Source organism: Neofelis nebulosa, chromosome 2 (assembly GCF_028018385.1).
Source record: "Neofelis nebulosa isolate mNeoNeb1 chromosome 2, mNeoNeb1.pri, whole genome shotgun sequence".
In the NCBI taxonomy this organism is placed as follows: Eukaryota; Metazoa; Chordata; class Mammalia; order Carnivora; family Felidae; genus Neofelis; species Neofelis nebulosa.
This window is the reverse complement of record NC_080783.1, coordinates 172,305,111-172,329,559: the sequence shown is the minus strand read 5'-3', so window position 1 is coordinate 172,329,559 and position 24,449 is coordinate 172,305,111. Positions and strand designations below refer to the sequence as shown.

The window sequence follows — 24,449 nt, the reverse complement described above, 5'->3', positions numbered from 1 at the left end:
GTTATGACTTTAGTGAAAACGCTGAGTACGAAGCCTCAAGTTCTTGCTGGCCAAAGTTTGCCACCCAGAGAATGTGTAGACAATACCAGGGTGCTGCAAGAGTGGGGAATGACCTGAGCAGACCCATGAGCCTCTTCTCAAGTGAGCTCTCGAAAGATACATTTATATTTGGGGTTGGTGCATATGTGAGAATACCTGTGTCTCTGTGCAGGCCCAGGGCAGAGTCAGGTATTTGACAAAGCTGGATTCTCTTGGCTCATGAGCTATTATCACATTAAGAAAGTTTTGTTTTGTTTTGCTTTGTTTTTTAAACATATTTGGCAGTGTGATGGATACATTCACTAGGCCTTCTTCTGGAAACACCGCTAAAGGAAACACTTAGTGTAACAGTTTGTGAAGCAAAGGTACACTAAATAGTGAATGAGAGCCATAGATTTTGAGGTCTTCTTTAAAAAATTGATTTACAGTTTTATTCAACTTGCTGGAACACCTACAAAGCTCTAGAGCCAGTTTTAGAAAGACAAACTTAGGTAGTTTATTGGTCATTAAAGAAAATCCAGTCAGCACAGTGATAAAAGTACTCTAAATGAAAGAATGAACTCCATGTATGTGTGTGCAATTTTTAAAACTTTATGAAGAAAATGTCAGACATCTTATTTTAAACCATACAAGCATATCGTAACCATCCTTTACCTGGCCATGGAATGATATAACCCAGTAGAAATTTAAAGGTGAACCTTTAAAAAGTAGTTCCAGAAATATCAGCGCTCAGTGGTTCTTAAACTTGGCTTACTTACAAACAGATCAACGTTTAAGATGCTGATTCCAAGTCATATCGCTTTTGAAACAGGTTTTCAGGTTTGTTTTCATTGGTGGCCTCTGACTTTCTCACTGAGTACATATGTACCATATTCTTTATTTTCTCTTGACTGTTTTGGAATATTATGTAGCGTATGGCAGTATGTGCAGCAGCATGATTTGTAGGGGCATACTCTTTTTTCAAAATTAATTTATGCTGTGCCTCGACATTACCTACAAGCTAACGATAGTTTTTACTTTCGATGATCTAGAATATTTCTGATCGTGAGGTGAGAAAGATAACTAGCACTTTAATGGTAGTGGGAGTAAAGTTACACAAAATAGTGTACACTTTTATTGGTACATTCTTGAAACCTTTGGGGAGTAATAAGTCGTAAATACTTTTGATGCAAAATTGGGGACTTAGATTATTCTTAACGATTAGTTGACATAGTTGGCCTCATTTAAGGGTTTTTATGATGAGATAGATAGGCATTTGGTTGGCAGGTAAGCAAAATCCTTTTGAACACGAATGAACGCAGCTCACAGTTCTGTGAGAAGCTTACTAGTAGGAGTCTCTTCCAACATTTAAATGCCATATCAGAATGCTTTTTGAAAAAATGTTTACTGTCGTTAATAAACCTTTTGAGTGAGATAACATTTCAACATAAATGTGGATTGTTTGGAGTGTAGTTATGCTTTGCTTTGTAAAATGGGGCTGAGATTTTAAAATGAAATCCTCCCTTTGGTGAAAGCTCACTTTGTAGTTAGGGCAGACTCCAGGAGTTCTTTGCATGATACCACAGAGCCTTGGTCCCTAGCATGTCCTGTGTATGTAAGAAAATCAGCCAATGTGAAGGACTGTTCCAAACCCCAGTTTTATGTATTTTAGAGCATTTCAAGGATGAGCTCAGAATTTAGTAATGTTTAAATGCTTTGCGGTTTGGTGTATACCTTATAAACCGTGACCTGAAAAATGCTCCCCCACCCCATTTCTGTCTTTTAAAGTATGGCAGTGAGAAAGATTCTCAGACATCAGAAATTAAAAAAAAATGTTTATGGATAAAGGATAATCTAATTCTTGTATTTTTCTCTGTTTCCTCTCCACTTAAAGAATGCACATATGTTATAAAAGCTGACTTCTCTTTTGGATTTTTATTGAATAAAAGCAGTTTTCAAAGCTAAACTTGAAATGCAGAGCCTAGAATTGGTTCATAGAAGAAAAAGATAAATGTCAATTAGTGAAATGATTTATTATGTATTACATTATTATGTACTTGCTTTAAAAATAGTCGTCTAGTGTTTACATGATTGATTATAATTTATAATGTTTTAACAGTCTTGGAAAATTGGCAAAATATTTTTCCAATTTTAACCTCTCCATTTACATTTGAACATTTAAAAAACTAATAATTTATAGTAATAATATTTTGGACATTACAGTTACTTGTGCCTCCAAAGTATATATTTAGATGGATATTACAAACTGAAAAAGAATGCATTTTATAATATTTGTCTGTTCTACACCCTTCTTTAAAAAGTCATCAAATATCTCTTTGGTTTTCTTATCCTCATTCATTTGAAAGTAAATAATTTATCTTTTGGGGGTTTGTGCGGTGGAGAGAAGTTATGTAAGATCAGTGTGGGTTGGTTAATCAAAAGTTAGATGTACTCAGAAGGCTTTGTGGAGGTTACTGTTTAATTTTTCTTTAATTTTGTATTTATATTTCCTAAGAAAACATCAAGTAAAAGAATCAAACACTTTCATAGGACAGTAAGAAAAATGTGAACATCTTAAATTGAATTTTATTTTCAAATTACTTGCATTTTAAGAGGCAACCGTGCAGGGTTTTCCTGGAGTCTCGTAAACATTAAATGTACCAGCTTCTCTATTTCCTTGTGAGAAAAAGCCTGAAATATTATTTTCAAAAATTAAATAACGGTTCTCTTTTTTTAGGGACGATTATTCCTGAAGGCATTTCACGAAATTAACTGTATTTAGTTGCAACCGTGTTGTCACAATGACGCATTCTATTTACTATTTGGCATGTACGCTTTTCTTTGTTTTTCTCCCCCCTTTTCTTCCTTTTTGCTTCATTCCCACAGTATCAGCAAGTATGTCTTGGAAATAGATCTTTTATTTCAGCCTGAAGAATATCAAATTCATCTCTTCTTTTGTAGACGCCAAATTTTTCTAAGTTTTTGACTAAAAAAATCATACGCAACTGTAATACTTAAGAAGGAATTAAGATGTTACCAAAATGACTGAGAAACAGATTAGAGTCTACAGGCAATATTTTTAGAGGGAAAGTCTTTGTTTTCATTGATCGTGGAGATGATTTTTTGCTCCTAGACTTCCATAAACATTGACTGGCATCTAAATGTTTAGGATTTGCCAATCTGGCGGCCGAGCCCTGGCTGTACTACAAGTAGTGAGGTCAAGGCTGGAGCAAAATTAGATATGCCTTTCTTGAAATAGGGTTAAGATTATATATCGTTATAAGCATTTCAATAAACTTCACTTACTATCTAAAGGATTTGGGACCTAAGCCTGGCAATAGAACCTGGTGCACTTTGGTGAACATATCAAAACATTTTAAGATTTTTAGCAATTTTTTTTGCCGAGATTGTGAGAAATGATACTGATAGTTTTCTTTTTTCCCCCTCAGACTCCCTATAGGCATCCTCTGTATAATTTTGGTAAGGTAATGCTTGAGTCGACTTTCAAGTGAAATAAGCATGTTTTTTTTGTTGTTTTTTTTTTTTAATGACCATCTGAAGAAAAGTTGTTTCCTTTTGTCTCCATTGTAGTTATATTTTTGTTTTTGTTCATCTCTCTAGGATGAGTTTCATCCTTTCATTGAAGCACTTCTGCCCCACGTCCGAGCCTTCGCCTACACATGGTTCAACCTGCAGGCCCGAAAACGAAAATACTTCAAAAAACATGAAAAGCGTATGTCAAAAGAAGAAGAGAGAGCCGTGAAGGATGAGTTGCTAAGTGAAAAACCAGAGGTCAAGCAGAAGTGGGCATCTCGACTTCTGGCCAAGTTACGGAAAGATATCCGCCCCGAGTACCGAGAGGATTTTGTTCTTACAGTTACAGGGAAAAAGCCTCCATGTTGTGTTCTTTCCAACCCAGACCAGAAAGGCAAGATGCGAAGAATTGACTGCCTTCGCCAGGCAGATAAAGTCTGGAGGTTGGACCTCGTTATGGTGATTTTATTTAAAGGTATTCCGCTCGAAAGTACTGATGGTGAGCGCCTTGTAAAGTCCCCACAGTGCTCGAATCCAGGGCTCTGTGTGCAGCCCCATCACATAGGGGTTTCTGTTAAGGAACTCGATTTATATTTGGCATACTTTGTGCATGCAGCAGGTAAGTGCAATGGTGAGACGTTGTTCTGCTTTCTCGTGTGTTTCTTTTCTGCTGACCTCTGTATATACCGGGCCATTCGGGCCCCCTCCAAGTGGCAGGCCACATACATAGAGAGACAGGTGTGGTTGCAAAGGTGAACCAAAGTCAGAATAGCCAGAAGCCCCGGTGTCTGAGGGGACATCTTCACTCAGGTGGAAAAGCGTAGCTTTGAGAGGATTCTCCCCAAGTTCAGTTCTCTTGGCGAGTAGTGTTGTCAGAGGTGTTGGTAGTTCTGTGGTATGTTTAAACCACGTTTTTTGATGATGGGCGAGAGAAGCCTCATAACACCTTTCTCATAAAGGGGGTATTTTGAATGGCAGGTGATCTAGTTGAAAAGCACTGAGTTTGGTGGTGAGGCAGTATTTTTAGTTGCTTATCTTCTGGGAGTGTTTTTAACCTACTGGGGCCTCTTGGACCCCATGCTTATTAAGAAGATGTGGTAAGATTACTGTCAAATTGCTGATCATTTATGAAGGAAAAAGAATCACATTAATACACAAACTTTAGTAGCTTTGTACTTAGGAATTCGCATTGTTGTCTAAGATAGCTGAAGGAAAAACAAACCAACTCTTTACGCAATTGATGGTAAGGTTAATCTTAAAAGTAACCAACCTGGGTAGTGCATGAATGTGCTGAGAAATTGATATTGATCATTGATGGAGTGAGTTGCTTTGATTGGTGATAAAATTCTTTATTGTTTCAAGGCTGTTTTCGAGGCATGTTTTACCTGTGTATGTTATACCATTCTAGAGTAGCATTCAGGATAAAACTACTGAGGGCTGACTGAAAGAATGCATTTTTACTTTGTTTCTTTTGCCTCGTTTTAGACAAAAGGTTCATTGTGTTATGTGAAAGCTCAGGTCTTGTGTAACTTGTTGACTTTTTATATGTACATATCGGTCTTGCTGGATTTTACCTTCATGGCAGTTATTTGAGCCAGATGAAAGAAAGAAGGTTGTGGAATCCTACCAGTAGGCTCTTTTGGGGTTCATATATTCATGTTTTTCTCCCCACAAAGAAGAGAGGTGTTACCTGTAAGATCAACACTGTACTGTTTTGCAGAATGTTTTTAATTCTAAAAATGCGAGCTATTTTTTAAAGTCAGCTGATAGCCTATTCTCTATTATTTTCCTCAATATATGTTTTAGAAAGAGAACTTTTGTTACCCATCTGTCCTTACATAAGAAACTGGAGAAATTAACTTTGCAAGCATGTCACATTATCATTTGCATTCTGTTGGCAGGGGATAGATGAGTATTTTAGAGGATGTGATCTGTAAGTGTTTCAAATATTTGGGTTTTGGAGAATGTGTACTTAATTGTAAGAAGCGCCTGTTGCTTTAGCCAGTTCTGGGTAGTGAAAATGAAAAGGCAGCACCTCTCCAATCACCTCTAGACAGGAACAAGTATCCTTTTCTTAATCCCCCTTTCACCCTATTGTTACTTTGTTCTCTCTATTGAAAAAGCAGAGTTAAATTTTTAAGAAATTTATTTGCGTACATAAGTGGAGATTCTGACAGGGAAAGGCAAGGTGCGGAAAAAAAAAAAGGATGGGTGTTACAGGTGCTTTCAGGGAGCACCCTTTAAGATCTTGGGGTTAATCTTTTTGATATTTAGAAAAGTCAATCATTTATAAATTGTCGCCAGTGCTTTAATTAGCCAGCATAGAGAAACGAGGGTACCAACAGGTGACACACACCGTGGCTTGCGCTTCCTTACCAGGTACGTCGAGGTGAAGTACCAGTGACCTCTGTCGGGGTGAGAAGAAGAATCGTTCTCAGTGTGAGATACAAACGTTTCCCTTAGATTTAAAGAGCCGCAGGCTCTCCAGTGATTGCCATTACATGTGTTCTCCTTCGTTGTTGACCGTTTGTTCCTGTGCCGTTGCTGCAAATCCTTGAGCTCACACGGTGGCTGGTTGTCTCAATACCTGAAGGATTATGTGGGTAACGTGACAGGTAGAAGGTTGCTTAGGAGAGTTAGCATCCCTATTGCTTATGAAAGATTTATTGACAGCAACGTGGATCAGACTACCTCTCGGTTTGGTTTTCCTGACGTATCCCAGAATCCCCTGTTAGGCCTGAATGGCAGCCAAGTGTTAGGCCATTGGCTTTCACGGAGCGCAGTAATGGCTGCTTCTCTGTGCACGCAACAGGACGGCTGCAGAAGAAAATATTAAGGGCCTTTTGTCTGACAATAGTTCAAATTTGATTTAAGAGATTTAGAGACCTGTTATTTGTGGACGGGAAGCTAGTTGCCAATACAAATACGAGGTAGATCGGTCAACTTACATACAACTGATTTGACAAGCATCTGTTATAATACTGAAGATTTGTAAACACTAAACAATGTTTTTACCTCCTTAAAAGTTTTGAGAACTTGCCAGTATTGGCAGGAGGCAGAGACTCTGAAACGTGCTTCAAGAAACATGCCAAAACCATTGTGGCCTTTTCACCTTTAGTAAATTTTTTTTCCCACTCTCTCTTAAAATGTTGGATTTTTTTTCCTTCCAAAATGCCATTTCCCCCACTACATAGCTCCCAAAATAAGATTTTTTTTCCCTTTTAAAAACTTGTACAATAATTATTGCTTCAAGCCTCAGCCTTTTCATTGGTAGGAAGTTGAAATCTTAGAACACACGTATAAATACTGGAAGCTAGTGCAGAATCAATCATTCTTTAAAAGTGGAGGTGATTTCTCCTAAGACTGATTGAGATGCTAAAATACAATACATAAACCACCTTCCAGTTTTTTTCCCCTCTAAATCCAGTGGTGTTAGAAGTGTCTGAATTTTGTGGCTGATAAACAGTAACAAGGGTAATGAAATTGGAGTGATTCCATAAGCCTGAGAATTTCATCTCGTTAAAAGTATAAAAGAGTAAAACCATTTTATGCCCTTAATTTGGTCTTTATTTGAGTTGTCCTTCCATATGTATCGTATGACAACTTGGAGATATTATGGAATTGTGGCAAATGGCTTTCTTTGTGGGCGTGTAACAGTAAAGCTAATTTATGACCAGTCTTTACCAGATGATCTGAATCAGAATCTACAATATACCCGGCACGTGGCAAGGTCACAATTTAAGTTGTTAAGGTCATAACCTTAGCCACCAGGCATTTGACCTTTTAGATAAAGTTAACCTTTGTTCATTAGTAGGCACTCAACCGAGAACTTTCTGGAGAGTTTTTTTTTTTTTTTTTAACTGCGTCTGTATAACTTCTGGTAATGTAATCAGATTCTAGAAAGATTCTCAGTTGAGTTCATTAAATTTTGTTGGGAGGTTCGACTTTTTAAGGACTCCTCTCTTAGAGGTGAGTTGCTATATCTAAACTATAGAATGATAGTGTCACAATTTATTTTTGATAGCTATTACCTGCTGTGAGGTGGAATGAAAGCTCTGAGGCAGCCGTATGGAGACATTTAAAAAGTAAAATTAAATAAATAGAATTATATTTAAATCAACTAAGTAAGGCCTTTGCTAATTTTCGAGCAGCATAAGGCCCAAAGCTAAATTGCAATAAGCATCTTCACTTTTTGCAGATGAGGAATTTCCTAAGACTGGAAGTATTTTTAGTGGCCTTAAAATTTGCTTTGAAAGACTAATAAATGACAGAAATTTGTCAGGTAGTTACTGTAATTGTTGATTAGCCAGTGACAGAGCGAATTGAATTTGTCCCAGTGTCCTAACACGAGTAGTGTTAGTTTTAAGGTAGAAGGTGACCAATTTTGCACAGTACTGTTTTAGTACAGCAGCTACTGGCTGCTTCCATGCTGGCCCTGCTGCTCCCTTTGCTTAGTTTTGCTTGGACCAGGAATAGTAACGGTCCTGTCACTCACTGAAAGAGCTGTTTGCGGTGTGTCGGAAGTCTGGTACCTGTTCTGTAAACCTGTACGGCCAGTATTACTGATGACCACATTACTTGCACCATATTGCTCATTTAATCATGCTGTTGTGAATGCTCCCTTTAAATTATTTACATTCTGCCAGTTTTATTCTGATGTGCCACGTATTAATTCCATTTCAACAAAGGGAGAGATAGTCCCATTCAGGTGCATTTTAGTTTTATTTTGGCTTCATGATTGCCATTCCTTCATATAGTAATAGAGAAAGCCGTGATATGCAGATAGACCAGATGGTCATGTTGACAGATTGAGAATTCACTTCCTACTGCTTCAGAGCAGGTGTAAGATTGGGAGTGTCTGTGTATGAGCGTGTGTGTGCTTCGTGTGCATGTGTGTGCACATTCAGGCTGCACACAGAGTGCTCTTTAGAGCACTGCAAATGATTTCTTTTTTTAAAAAGCTGTTACTTTAAATACACTGTAACTATATGTGTAAGGTTAGCAGAGCATATAGAATAAGGATTGTAAACATTTTTAAGTGACTAATGTTAGATTGTTATAGTTTATAATTTTATGCTGAATTAGTTACGGTAATTGCTTAATTTTTAGGTGACTTACTGCATTAGTTTGCATCAGTATTGCATATCTAAAATACGTTCAGTATATTTTGTTAGCAGGCATACATGCGTATGTGTGTATTTATGTTCAAGTTTAGGACGACGCATTATGTAATTACGCTTTTTCAGTACCTCAGTAAACTCCTTAGTAGAAGGGTGTGCAGCTAGTTTCTGGGATTTAGAATAATAAGCTGTATTCAGAAAAAGAGGGAGTAAGACTAATATACAGTGACGTTTAAAATTAAAAGAGTAAGTACCACCCTGTCTCAAACTCTAACCGTAATCTTAAGCTAAACACAAGGTAGATTTTGTGGCTGACTGATCCATTCCAAATTATTGGTATATGCACCGTTTTAGAAAATTTCATTTATTTTTTTGTCTTTTAATTCTTTAAAGGAAACAGCACCAACAGTCCACAAACTTGAGATAAATATGGCTTTTATGTCCTTCAATGTTTGCATAACTTGAGGGTAGTAACAATATCCTTTGTCTAGAATGTAGTGAAAAAGATGGAAATTCAAAGGCAGAGAAGGTATAGGAATAGGGAGGAAAGGTTGTTCGGAGTAAACTTATGAACAGAGGTCAGCTCATTTATGGCTAAGAGGTTTGAATGTTGGTAAGAAATTTCCCAATGCTGCTGGCTTAGATTTGCCTTGTCTTCTTTTCCACCCAGTGATGAATAGCATTAATTTAAACCTATTTAGGGCTAGTGTGGGAGAAACCACAGCCTTTGTTGTGGTCACTGCTGTACACAGTAGGACTGGGTGTTTCACTTGGTTAAGGCCTCAAGCTGCTTCCACAGGATGCAGAATGGCCTGTCAGTTTTTAAAAACTTGCACAGAAGCAGCAACCATTCTAATTGCTTGCAAATGTTAATATAGATTATTGAAAGCAATTCTGAGGCTAGAATAGAAGCAAAAACATGAAATACAGATTGAATTCCCTGAGAATGTCAAACACCAGTTTGTTACCATCTCAGCAATAATTTCTCCATCTTTATTTAGAGGTTAAATCTTGTTTTTAAATATATTATAAACTCTACATCCTTGCGAGGTGGGAGGTGTGGGGTAAGGGGAAGGAAGAAGTCAGGTGGAGGAGGAAGAGAATGAATGAACTGGCATGCTTTGTGAAGAAACACAAAACTGAATTTAATCGCAAATGGAGATGCTCTCAAAGTGTTTTGGTTTAAGTAGTGACTGTAAAAGGATCCCAAGCACCTAGGTATCAAGTGGAGAATTTTATAATCCGTCCCCTTGCGTGCGTGTTTTGGCACCATTTGTTTCAGACTCAGAGAGTGTTTGGGGCTTTCGGAGTTCCTATTCAAAATTTTAGAAAAGAAAAGTTTTGCGAAAATTCTTTTTATCTTTTGAAGGGTTCCCATAAGGGACACTGTGACATGCATAAACTTGGGAAAGGGACTGTTGAGATGTTTACGATTATTACCATCTTGCTTTTTAAAGTGATAACTTACAGTGTTATCAAAATTTTGGCTGTTGTGTAGGCAACTGTAAGATACAGATTATTGATCTAAACTTTAGAGTCCCTCTGAACTTAGCAGAATTGTCTAGCTGCTGCCAAGACAGAAACAACTTTTACCCTAGGTCTTTCCCAGAATATTAGCAAACGACACTTCATGTGTCCTTACGATCATTTCACAGTGTCAAAGTATATTTTCTCTGATAACAGCACTAGCCCTCCTATGAATATTCTAGTTAAATAAACATGGCTTGTGAGGCAGGGAAAGAAGTCCGCAGTTGACAAATTGTGACAACCACGTGGAGAGGATATTTTTGCCATTCTGTTTGCAAAAGCAACTAAATAAGACAAAATTAAGAGACAAAAGTTCTCTTTTTCTTGATACGTATCTTGGCCTGTGTTGGTCTTCCTTAAAGCATAATATATTGCTAATCCCAAACCTAGAAATGATCAGGGCAATGATAATAGCTAGAGATTGAAGTAGAAAAGCTTCAGTGTTCTTTGAGACCTTTAAACTTACTTCTCTTCATGTCTTTCACACGCTTTCCTAGTGGTAAATATTTTGGACCTAGATCAATTGAAAGTAAAGAAAAGGACATGGGGGAAGAAAGGAAGGCAGGAAGGTGAACTTTTATTGAGTTGTCTGTTTTGCGGCAAGCATTTTCCTGAGTTTTGCCATACATGGTAGTTTTCTTTTTTTTCTCTCTCTCTCTCTCTTCCTTTCTTATTCTTTTCTTAAAAAATTCATGGCAATATTGTAAATAAATATGTGTTCTTCATTTGTGCAGGCAAAAATAAAGTTTCAGAGTGTCCAAGTGACATGTGTATAGTAAGATTGAAACCGAGGCCTTCTGATTCCAAACCCACTTCTCTTCCACTTACAGTTAAGATCCACTCTGTATCCCTCTCTCTTATCCTGTCGTGTGGGGGTTGGGTGTCATTTAAATGGTATCCCACACCTACCTTGAATCAGAGGGAAAGAAAAAAGTCAAAATCCAGACCCTTCCCATGGAGACGTTTTAACTGTGGAGTCCAGTTCTGAGGCACAGAATGAGTCCATACTTGGCTAAGAGAGGGAGAAAATGTTCTTATGCTTTTGTCAGTGTTGGGGTCCAAAGTCTGGAGTGACTTGTTCTTTCTTGTTTTTAGAATGTTGAAGTTCAGGGGGGTGGGAGGGAGTGGAGGGTGGGGGATGGGTATTGAGGAGGGCACCTTTTGGGATGAGCACTGGGTGTTGTATGGAAACCAATTTGACAATAAATTTCATATATTGGAAAAAAAAAAGAATGTTGAAGTTCAGTGAATACAAGCACTATAACAGGTTTAAGATCCCCTCCCCCCCCTTTTTCTAAGATAGATGAATTGGTTCTAGGTGTTTTGGGAAGCCACTGAGAATTAAAGCAAGCATTAGTTTAAAAATTAGAATTGCACGTAATATTTTACGAGGTAAAATTTGTACATATTTTCTTATGTGCACAAAAGGTATATTTCTAACTTCTCTTCATGATTAGATAAAAAAATTTAAATTTACATTACTCTAAACAGATCCTTTGATTACGGCCTCGTGTATCATTATTTAAAAAAAAGCAAACATTGAGTTTTATTTGTTAAAATTGTTTTTTAATATTAAAGAGAAAGAAAAAATGAAAATAGGAACAAGGTTCATCTTACTGCCCTTAAATGACTGATTAATTGATGGATATATTTAATACCCTTATTTTCATATCTTTAAACTTAAGCAAGATTAATTCTTAATGACCTCAGTGTAAAAATTCGAAGCCCCATTCAACATGAATTTTCTAATTGTAAATAGAAAAAAAGACCAGTAATTATAATTTATACTACATTCATTATATGTCTATTAATTCTTCTAGGGTTTATTTAAAAAATAAGCTGCTGAACTGAATTTATATTGAATAAAATAGAAATGTAGCTTTCTTTTTAAGTTGCTTTTTTAGAAATGCTAATAAATTAAAAGTTAGGGTTGTTCGGAGTCACTGTCAGTTATGCCAGAAAGACAAAACTGAAGTGCATGAGTAAAAGTATAAATTGGAAACAAGAGGATTGGAATAAAAAAATAGGATTCACACCCCATTGTCCCATACTGCATCCCTTTTGATGTCTCTGATGAGTGTTTATGGTGGTCCCAATAACCTATGAGTTTCCAGACCAAATAGTTTTTAGAGCATATATATTCAGATAAATATTTTAATGGCTATTTTCGTAGGTTAAAAATGTGAGGTGAAACAAAAGTAACAATAAGACGTATCTTTAAAAACGAATACAATTTCAAAATTTGTATGTATGTCTGTTTAGCATCTGCCATTGTCAGGCTGTTGTCTTTGTTGCTATGGTTTGGGTGATTTTATTTCCTTTTGTAATTTTGCCAGCCCATGATTGGATAGTGCAACATGTTCATGCTGTTGGGGAAGATGTATCTGTGGTGAGTTTTATAGCTTGATCTGAGTGGTAATTCTTGGTATGGAGAGCTATTTATTTGTCAGTGGATAATAGGAACTTGTGCTACTATATCAATTATTTAATTTTCAAAATTAGGGACATATTATTTACTACGGGGAACTCAGAACTGTCTCTGCTGTTAAGTGCCTGCCTCTTCCCCTATTGGAAGCATCTCGAATTCTGCGTATTTTAATCTTAAAGGGATTATTTAATTTTAAACTCCTACATGCAGTGAATATTCTACATGCAGGATCCCATCATTGTCACTTTCAAATATTCCATTGCCTTTCAAAGGAGCTGACATTACAAGTCCTTAGGTTGACAAATTCTCATCAACTTTTGTGAAAAATTTGGCTGCAGAAGGAGTAAAGTCAAAAGAGGGCCATAGACAGATGGATTTCAGTGTTTAGATGACATCAAGCCCTTCTCCGTGGCATTTTTAAACATTCCAAATGAGTGAGGAATGGAGATGCTTAAAGAGCTCACTATAGAATGAGTAATTAAGATACTATGTATCTGCATGTAAACCTTTGTAAGCATCCTATTCAACAGAGCTGTATGGGCTCAGACACCATGGCAGATTAGCAGTGAAAATCATAAATATCTTTTATGCTGAACACAATTTGTAAATAGTATTAGATATTAAAGATGTTGATGGAAACCAACGTAGATCTGAGAACATAATTTTAGCATTAAGTAATTGGGAGTTAAAGATGAGTGGGTTACAAACGCTTAAGGTCAAGCAAGGGTTCTGGATAAGAATTTGGCAAAAGCCGCTCGGTATCTTTGTGTGACCATAGCAAGATTTTCGCACGGACGCATATTGTATAAAAAGTTAGTAGGTTACTAACGTCTCTGATTCATTTAGTTGGCTTTTCCTCCCCTTCTTTTAAATGGTGGAGGTTCTCTTTTTGGAGAGTAGTTTCAAGTAACTTCTGAGAATGAAGTCTTTGTAACTTGATGCTGCTCAACAGCATAACTATTGTTGTATGTTCCTGTCAGGGAAAGATAGTCATTGCAGTACTTTTATTGTATGGGCTCTTAGTATGTGACAAGGACTTTTATTAAGAATTCTTGGGGCGCCTGGGTGGCGCAGTCGGTTAAGCGTCCGACTTCAGCCAGGTCACGATCTCGCGGTCCGTGAGTTTGAGCCCCGCGTCGGGCTCTGGGCTGATGGCCCGGAGCCTGGAGCCTGTTTCCGATTCTGTGTCTCCCTCTCTCTCTGCCCCCCCCCCGTTCATGCTCTGTCTCTCTCTGTCCCAAAAATAAATAAAAAACGTTGAAAAAAAAAAAAAAAAAAGCTTTCTTTTTTTTTTTTTTTTTTTTTTTTCCTGTTAGATGTACTTTTGGAAGTCCCTCCTCCTCCCTACCCAGTCAAGAATTACAGAGGTTTTTAAATAACAATCAAATGATTTTTAAAATTACTTTCTTGGTGTATTCACTGTATGGACAAAAGTCTTATTTTCAAGAAAGGTTCTGGAATTCGTGTGCTTTTAGATTTTCCGTAAAATAAAGTGGGAGAAGTAATTAACAGAAAAGTGCCATCTCATCGGGGCCAGGATGTATACAGTTCTTTGGAGAATGAGGATATGACAGCCTGAAATGTTAGGGTTGAAGAACTAATTGTTCTAAAGATATTTGCTCCTCATCTCAGAAAAGACGGCAAACATGCAAAATGGATAAATGTAATCCTTTGTACTTTTACCACCTACATTTTTAAACTACAGTGACTCTGATTTCTCTAGAAAGGTCAGAGGTTTCAGACAGAAAGCTTTGTAATTCTTCAAAGAGAGACATTTTCAATTTTGCTGTATAAAGACTGATTATGCACAGCTTTTTTACTTTATTTACAGTTGAGCCTCAGAGGTTCTGGGGTGGGGGCAATGCTGAATCCCTGAAGACGTGTCATGAGACAGCAGAAGTGGATGGAAACAGATAGATTGGGGAGGAGCACAGATTCCCACTTAGAGATGCACATTTTTGGGCCTTTATTACCAATCGCCTTGTTTAAAAGTGAAGACAGGGGGCGCCTGAGTGGCGCAGTCGGTTAAGCGTCCGACTTCAGCCAGGTCACGATCTCGCGGTCCGCGAGTTCGAGCCCCGCGTCGGGCTCTGGGCTGATGGCTCAGAGCCTGGAGCCTGCTTCCGATTCTGTGTCTCCCTCTCTCTCTGCCCTTCTCCCGTTCATGCTCTGTCTCTCTCTGTCTCAAAAATAAATAAATGTTAAAAAAAAAAAAATTAAAAAAAAAAATAAATAAAAGTGAAGACAGGACAGTGCCTTTTGCTCTGTACACAGAGCGTTCTGTGATAGACTCTAAATATTTTGGGCATCTCCAGGAATTTACATATCTGGGTGCCTTTTCTTAGGGTTGGCTTTGTTGGTTTTTCTAAATTGTGGATACGGGCTTCTCTGGTTTTATGTGGGTTTCTTTGTTTCTATTTTGTTTTCCTTTTGGACCTCTCCAAGTTTGGGAGAATTGTTCATGTTGGGTGGCGGGGGTGAGCAGAGATGGTAGTTGACTTCTGTTGTGGGTTACTCCCATTATTCGGGGAAACAGAGGCTCAGAGAGTGTTAGTAACTCACTCAGGGTTTTGCCAAGAGTAAGTGGCGAATCCAGGATTAAAGCCAGATCCATCAGAACCCAGACTTGTGTGGTTAACCTCTATAATATTTAAATTGGCTTTTCATATATATTATTTTATTAGCTTTTCACATAAACCTTAAATTTAGGTAGGGGAGCTTTTTGTTATAATTACCTTTCTGCAGATGAAGACGCAGAGAGGCTGAGTAACATCTCCATGGTATGATGGTTAGTTAGTGGTTAGGGCTTTTTATCTCCAGGGTGTTCCCCAAGATATCAGGCTCTCTGAGCTCCACCCCTGAATTTATGGATGGGGTAAAAGTTTTCACTGGAAGTATGTAACAGTGCTGAAAGCCATGGTTTTCTCTGAAGCTGAAAAAATAGTGAGCGACTAGACCTTTTTCTGGTTTGTTAATAGATTTCAGCATTTCAAACCTTGAAGGAAGCGGTCTTCATTTTACAAGGTGAAGACACTAAGTGCATGCATCCCAGGAGCTCCGAAGATAGAACATTCTTGTGTGAATTGGAGTACCACTGTGGCCTGTTGTTCCCACAGGCTCTTTGGTTGGTGTTGGCATAGAAAATCTACCTCAGGGGCGCCTGGGTGGCGCAGTCGGTTAAGCGTCCGACTTCAGCCAGGTCACGATCTCGCGGTCTGTGAGTTCGAGCCCTGCGTCAGGCTCTGGGCTGATGGCTCGGAGCCTGGAGTCTGCTTCCGGTTCTGTGTCTCCCTCTCTCTCTGCCCCTCCCCCGTTCATGCTCTGTCTCTCTCTGTCCCAAAAATAAATAAAAAAAAAAAAAACAAAAAACGTTGAAAAAAAAAAAAATGTTGAAAAAAAAAGAAAATCTACCTCAGTTGCCTTCGTTGACAGATTCTACCACGTCACTGGCAACTTGACTCAGGAAACATATTTTGAGCGCTTGCTACCTGTTAGGCACCGTGCTAGATGCCAAGGACACAAAACTGAAGAAAATACTATGAGATGAGCTGATGCCATCTCGGGTGAAATTGATCCAGAAACTAAGATTTCAAAGCTTTTGATGTTTTTGAAGTAGGATCCTTACAAACTAATAGCCCATAGGAAGCTTTTTTTTTTTTTTTAATTAAAAAAATTTTTTTAATGTTTATTTATTTTTGAGACAGGGGGAGAGAGAGAGAGGGAGACACAGAATCTGAAACAGGCTCCAGGCTCTGAGCTGTCAGCACAGAGCCCGACTCAGGGCTCGAACCCACGAACCGCGAGATCATGACCTGAGCCGAAGTCGGACGCTTAACCGACGGAGCCACCCGGGCGCCCCTTGTTTAAAGTTTTTAATGTTTATTTTCAAGACAGAGAGACACAGAGCATGAGTGGGAGGATGGGCAGAGAGAGCGAGGCACAGAATCCAAAGCAGGCTCCAGGCTCCGAGCCCAGTGCGGGGCTCGAACTCACAAACTGTGAGATCATGACCTGAGCTGAAGTCGGACACTTAACCGACTGAGCCACCCAGGCACCCCATGGAAATTTTAAACATTTGCAGAACCAGCTGTTGCTGTTGCCTTCTTACTGTACCATTGGTACATGTTGAGGAATTCTCTCATTTGATGATACTTCTACTACGTTGTTAAATTTTCAGTTTTCTTATGTCAGAACTATCTATGGAAGTGGAAAGAAAACCCAAGCAGATACAGGACTGGGCACAGGTGTTTTTTATTACTTAATAGTTCACTGTGGCATGTTGGTGCACAAAAAAGTTCTATTTCTTTTTTAGAGGCCATCCTTCTTATAATGCCGAAGGATAAAACAGAGTTATAGGAAAACTAAACAGCAGGAGAATGAGGGAGTGACAAACAGAAAGGAAGGGAAGGCCTTGGAGAGCAAGCCATGGTGAATTCATTTGGCAGTTGGTGGTAGTTCCTAAAACACAGCCAAGTCTCAGTATTATAGCCACTTAAATTCTCTGTTTTCCTCTATCTCTGAAGAAAGTTAGCAATCTTGAGACTTTTACACTGAAGTGGATTTTAAGTTGTCCGAGGTCTCAAGCTGCTTTGCCTTTCTTTCTCCTGTGAAAAGAAAACAGATATGGATTGCATTCAGACAGAAAGCACAGAAGAGGTCCTATATGTGCGAGTGTGTGTTAGTGTGTTAATGGGACAGCTGTGAGGGTCTTCTGGGAAAGTGTGTACAGATGGTGATAGGAAGGAGAACTATCGCATGTCTGATAAATGAAACACAAATAACGACCCAAAAATCTGGTGGTCCCAAACAGTGGATATTGGAGTTTTTTGTGTTTTTTTTTTTCTTTTTTTCTTTCTTTTTTTTTTTTTGATTCTCTGTTCTATCTGCTTATTGTTTAATCTGAAAGTGAGATCTCTTTGCCCAGCCAATGCTAAGTGTGCTTTTCTTTATATAGAGTGCAGAACAAATGATTTGTTCTGTAATTATTTTCAAAAGGCAGAAAATCTGTGTGTAACATTGAGAATGGCATGGGATTGTCATAGAAACTCACTCTGAACACTGTAAATAAAAATGGTTGGGGATTAGTCACAGTACCATGTGGGACATCATGAAACTGAAGACAGATTTCTTTGTTTTACAGGCGGTAAGAGAAGTGAGGCAAACTTGATAGAGTTCATGGGATGTTAGCAGTTCATTTCCTCCAGGGAGAACCATGTTGTCTTCAGATTAAATAAGCCACCTGGATACAGACTTTAGAATTTACCTGATGCTTTTAGCAACAGCTGATGTTCCCTTTATTCTAAGAGTGTTTTATCTCCAGATAATGGAAGTTTAACAAGTTTGAAAATCTGTTTTTGCTAACTCATCTTCAGACTCTCCCCCCTTCACTTCCCCTATACCTTCTTTCCTTGTAATCTTGAATAGCATTTTTACAGTTCTGGCCTTATTCTGGTTTCTTTCATGTGATATGAGTAAAGCTGAACACATTAACCCTAAGCAGACTTCATTAATGTAGTATATTTTAAATCCTATATATTCAGATTAGAATTATGACTCTGCAATATAATACCATTTTCTGTTTTTAAATCTGTTATTTAGGAGGAAGTTGTTTCAGAGTATTCTCATTGTCTGGGTCCAACGTCTGGAAAAGGAATTGTTTGTCTTTAAATTTGGACTGAATCCCCAATTGCAGATTCCCACCAGGGTGATGTTTCAATAAACTCTAATGTGTCAGCTTTGGATCCTTGAACTTTTAGAGGTAGGAGCTGACCTCTGAGAGGGGGTGTCAGGATGTAAGGAACTTAGTGTGTGGAATGACTCATGCTTCTGACAAGGCCACTTTCACGATGCTATGTGTTATCGAATGTTCCTATTTGTAATCTAGAGAGTAGCTGCCATATTTAAATGAGGGTAAGGTGTATTTAGACAAATGTGGGATAACTAAAGTGAGTATATTCCCTTTCTAGATTGAGTTAACAGTGAATACAACTAGCCTTGAAATTGGAGAGTGCACATGCAAAGTGATAAATGAGAATTTTGGTGCATGGAGTATACAGGGACAGGCTGCCTTCTTGCTGAAGGCTGTGGTTACACTTTATATCATTGTAAATGCACACACACACACACACACACACACACACACATATATATATATATATATATTTTTTTTTTTAAATATATTTTCTGGTTTTTTAAATTTTATTTTAGAGCACAAGCAGGGGAGAGGGGCAGAGGGAGAGAGAGAGTGCGAATCCCAGGCAGGCTGCATACTTACTACAAAGCCTGATGCAGGACTCAATCCTACAACCTTGGGATCATGACCTGAGCCAAAATCAAGACCCAGACCCTCAACCGACTGAGCCACTCAGGCACCCATGTGTTATATATAATATATATAACATCTATATCTATATCTATATCTATATCTATATCTATATCTATATCTATATCTATATCTCTTGTATCATTCCTTTTACTGAGCACATCCTCCCTCACCTTTAATTGGTTAACATTGCTGAGGCCTTCTTCTGGACCCCAGCACTGGCTGAGGGCTCCTTCCCTACATTTCCACAGTGTCCTGTTAGCACTGTGGTAGTGCTCACCGTTAGAACTTCATGCATCGTAATAAAATGATCTGTCTTCCAACTTGGGCTGTGATTTCTTTATGAGCAGAGACTGAGTTGTATTTATTTTTGTGTACCCTCCCCCATATGGGTATGTAGGGCTCACCACCTGGTGTGTGTTCAGTACCTTTGTTGAGCTAGTGACCAAAGTGGAAGATCGGGCTTGAACAAAGCAAAAAGTTGTGAGATGTTCATAATATGGATTGAAAAACGAGGTGACATATAATATAGCTTTTGTTCCCTCAGGAATACTGAATTTATGCTTAATTTTGTTGTTGTTGTTGTTTGGTCAGAATGATTTTCCCTTCTCACTTTATCATGTTAACTGATTTTTGTTTCTTCACCAAAATCCAAAGTTTCATGTTAACCCAAAGGAGGTACTGACATGTGAATAATCATTAATTCTGAAAATAAAGGTTTTGTGATGCTAGACTTTTATAAAAAAAACATTCAGGCTGTTTGTTTTCCCATCTAAGATCCTGGTCTTGACTTTTATCTGAAATGTGTACCTAGGAAAGTGATCAAGTAATAAAGCCACTGCTCCAACTTCTTTGTGAGGGAGTCCCCTTTATCCACCAGCAGGCATTTATCAAGTACCTACTGTGTGCTCAGTGCCCTGCTGGGAGGGAGAGTAAAGGATATCAGCTTCATGCTGGAATTGTTAAAAAGCATGATCTTGATTAAAAATGGAGCACTCTGCTCAGGATGGCACCCATTTTTGTTTGTTTTTGGACCCCGCACTGTCTTGCTCTGCAGGGAAAGTGTTTGTGGATCATACCCTTATCTCAAGTGAGAATTTCCAGGTTTGTCTGTCCTTAACCAAGCAGGGTACCTTTTGGCATGGTTCGAGAGGCCAGAGACAGTAGTAGTAGAAGGGATAAAGATCAGAATGAAGGCGTTGGGCCCCATTATATGTGGTGACTCCTCTAAGTTCCCCCTGCTAGCCAGTGCTGTGCCCTCATTAAAACTGTTAGACCAATTTCATTAGCTCCAAAATGCACCAGCATATGTAAATCTTCTTTGTTTAATTGGAGACCTATTGATTGTAGGGTAACATAAGCCTCTCTAAGGGAAACAGAACCCAACTGAAGATAAGAATTTCTTCCCCCCCCCAACACATACAGCATTCATGATTTTATTTCTCTAGGCATGTTCATTATCAACACCGTTCCACTGCAGATTTTCCCGTAAAGTGTTTCCGTCTGGCCCCGTCTTCATATCTAAAACCTCCTACTGGTTTCAGCAAAGGATAATGGAAGCATTTTGACAGAATATACATTACTGTCTTCCATTTTTTTTCTCTGAAACCTTAAAAATAATGAGAAACAAGAACTTTTAAAATCATATGAAAATCAATTTTCTTGAAAACCGAAAATGAAGCACATTCTTTTGTGCTTTCATAGACTATTAAAGGGGACCAAAATCTGGACATCTTCTTTAGGTGAACAGTCACTAAAAATATTCTAGTGGGGAATGAAAACTAGAATGTAATTTTTTTTTTTTTTCAGTTACATCCTAATTGGACCTCAGGGCTGCAGAGAGGATAGTGTGCCTGCCTGTACTTTGCAAAGTGGTAGAAAGTGTGGGATTTGACCAGTGTGCTTCGTAGGATTGGAACATTTTATAACTGTTAGGCTAATGAAAAAACTTGCATTTTAATATGTGTCTCCTTGCAATTCCATTCTTGTTTCTGAAGTATAAGATTCAGGTCAAGGTCAATGCATAGCTATGTAATAAGAATCTTGAGAAGGAAAAATATCTGTTGTGATACTGTAGATTGTCATACAATAATTCAGAAATTATCTTTGAATGACAAAAGCACTAGCCCCAGACTGTATTGAAGAAGTAAATATCTATTTTTCCTTTCTTAAAATTGTAGGAAAAATTATGTTTAAGAACTTGAATTAGAAAGCATTCTAATTTCTCTCTCTCTTAGAGGATTATTGATTTCTAAAGGAGATGTTTAATTAGTGAAATTATAGCATCTGGAAAAAAATTGGTTATTTTCCAGTTTTATTCTGTAGTTGAAGCTATCACGATGAATTTCTTGTATTCATCTTCTCTTGTTTGGTGTTGATAGCTGAGCACCTCTCAGGGTGAGGAGTGTGTACTTAGATGGCATATAGTGGAGGGATCTTGACTAGTAGACAGTAACTTTATATCAGCTGCTATAATGCTTATCAGTGAAATTCTAACTTATTTAATTATTACTTAATTCTCTGGTTATATTTTTGCATCTGGTGATCACCTTTATTCTGGCAAAGTATGGATGGAAAGACATTGCTATTTCATTTTCTTATTTCAGCATACCTGGGAAGGCATTTTGAAGTAGAATGTCTTTTTAAAGAACAGTGTAATCTGTGTACCTGTAAAACACATGTGCTGGAATTCTGACCAGGCTCCTAGTGAAACAGGGACGGCGTCCTTTCAGTTAAATTCATCCTTGTGGACTGCATGCCACTCCTGTTCAGTCAGGTTTTCAAAAATTTTCTCTTGGAGACAATTCATAGAAACTCAGTTCTTTAACTGAGTTATTTATAATAAGACATTCTCATTGGAAGGCAGCCTTGTATTCCTCTATCATCCCCTCTCTGCCAAACCACAACAATACCACCTTGTTGATTTCTTCACACACACACAGAGAGATGTGTGTGTGTGTGTGATATATGACATACAGTATATGATGTGTGTGTGTGTGTGTGTGTGTGTGTGTGTGTGTGTGTGTATTACTGCCCAACCATCTACAATAAACGTGGATCGTCCTTTCTTAGTCCCTTCCCAGGAATAGAAGTTCTTTGAAACCAAATATAATCAGGACATAAAATGCAATGTTAAAAGGCTGACTGATGCATTTTAAGTCAAGCAGAAATGTGGATTATCTGCTGTTTGAATTTGTCCATATTGGAGTTTCCTCCTTTATCACAGCATCCTCCCTGTTGGCATGGGGAGCCGAGACTGGATTCAAAATACAAATTATTTATATCATTCAGGTAAAAAGAATGAAGATTCCCACCCCTCAATTTGATTATTCATACATTTTCTTAGAGAAAAAAGGGACAGTGTTATTAAAATAAGTCAACATAGATATTCAGTTGTATTTCTTTTAAAACTTTTTAGGACTGTTGCTGAAAGACTCTAAGATATTGTGAAAAATCCTTTATTTTAATAAACATTACTGGTTTGATTTCATTATTTTCCCTTTGTTTTTCAATGTAAGAATATATGTAAGTTATTATAACGAAGACCTGTGAATCTACAACTGCACTCAAGAAGGAGAATATTACCAATACCTTGCATTTACTTCTATGTTCCCTGAAAATATCATCCATTATCCTGAGTATTGTGCTTACTGTTCCCCTCCTATGAAAAAAAAATGTTTTCACCACATATATGTGTATCAAATATCTTCAGTCTTATTAAGTTTTAGAAAAATTATGTATACATACATGTATGCATATATATACACATACATATGTACATGATCCTGGAAATTGCATTTTCATGCAACATTATGTTTCTAATGTTGCTAAGTGTACTGTAATTTATTCTTCTTTCTTGTGTAATATGCCATTTAGTGGTGGATTGATGGGATATTTCTAGTTTCTTGCAACTAACAAGTGTTATGTATGGTAGGTAACATGTTTAGTGGAGCATATGTATAAGGTTTTCTTTAGGGTATGTACCTAATAGTGGAATTGTTGAATCACAGAGTGTGTAAGTGTTACATTTCAAAAAAAGATACTGTTATTTTATTAACTATTTGTATCTGTTTACACTCTCACTAGCGGTAGCACTGTACAAAAGATTCTGTTTTCTCCAACACTCACCAATGCCAGATTTTTTACTTTTTGCCAGTCTGGTAACTATAAAATGATATTCTATTGCAGCCTTAATTTGCATTTCTAATTTTATTAATAATGAGATGAAACATCTTTTTGTATATCTGTAAGCCACTATTTTTTCTGTGAAATCAATGCTCATGTCTTTTACTCATTTTTTTTTTCCTATTTTGTTGCTTGTCTTTTTCTTGTTGGTTTGTTAGGAATTCTATATATATCCTGGATTCTACTTTTTTTGTGTTATGTTTTTGCAAATATCTTTTCATAACTTGTGGCTTATTTTTTCATTTTCTTTAAGGTATCTTCGATGTACACAAATTCGTGATTTTAATATAGTAAAAGTTTATTAATCTTCTGTTTTACAGTTGGTGCTTTGTGTCCTGTTTAAAATACCGTTCTTTACTCTGAGTTTGGAAATAGATGGTATTTTTTATACATCCTTAAGTGTTCATCTGACATTTACATTTGTATTCCATTTGGAATTTATTTTTGTGTGTCATGTGAGGTAGGGATCCAGTTTCATTTGTTTTTCTATATGAATAACACTTTCCACTTTATCACTTATTGAATAGTTTCTCTATTCCCCAAATGATCTTCAATGGCACCTCTGTCATTTGTTAAGTTTTCATATTTCTGTGGGTCTGTTTTTGGGTTCTCTGTTCTAGTGATTAATTTGTCTATCTTGTACCAACAACATGCTGGTTCAGTTGCTAAGCCCTTATAATTAGCTTTGATACAAATTTTTTTTAACCTTTATTCATTTTTGAGAGATTAGAGTGCAAGCAGGGGAGGGGCAGAGAGAGAGGGAGACACAGAATCCGAAGCAGGCTCCAGGCTCTGAGCTGTCAGCACAGAGCCCAGCCCAATGTGGGGCTTGAACCCATGAACCTTGAGATCATGACCTGAGCCAAAGAAGTCGGACACTGAACCAACTGAGCCACCCGGGTGCCCCTCTTTTTTTTTTTTTTTAACTTTCTTTTTATCTTTTGGCCACCTTCAACCATTTCCCCCATCTCCCAGCCCCCATCTCTGGCAGTCATCAATCTGTTCTCTATACCTGTGAGCTTGGTTTATTTTATTTCTTTTAGATTGCATATATAAAATGTCATATGATATTTGTCTTTCTCTGTCTGACTTACCTTATATAGAATAATGCCCTCAAGGTCCCTTCATATTGTCATAAATGACAAGATTTCTTTTTATGACTAAATAGTACTACATTTGTTTATTCACCTGTGGATGGGCATTTAGGTTGTTTCTGTATCTTGCCAATGGTACATAATGCTGCAGTGAACATGGAAGTGCATATATCTTTTTGAATTAGTGTTTTCATTTTCTTAGGATAAATACCCCAAAGTGT

At 37.6% G+C, this 24,449-nt stretch overlaps 1 protein-coding gene across 10 annotated transcripts in view; it reads left to right on the top strand.

Moving 5' to 3' along the window:
• NFIA (nuclear factor I A) overlaps positions 1 to 24,449 on the top strand; it is a 576,975-nt gene that overhangs the window by 204,221 nt on the left and 348,305 nt on the right. For all 10 annotated transcript variants that reach the window (XM_058717200.1, XM_058717202.1, XM_058717201.1 and 7 more), the window contains exon 2: positions 3,640 to 4,171. In XM_058717200.1, the coding sequence (XP_058573183.1) occupies positions 3,640 to 4,171 (532 nt within the window). The remainder of the gene's footprint in view (positions 1 to 3,639; positions 4,172 to 24,449) is intronic.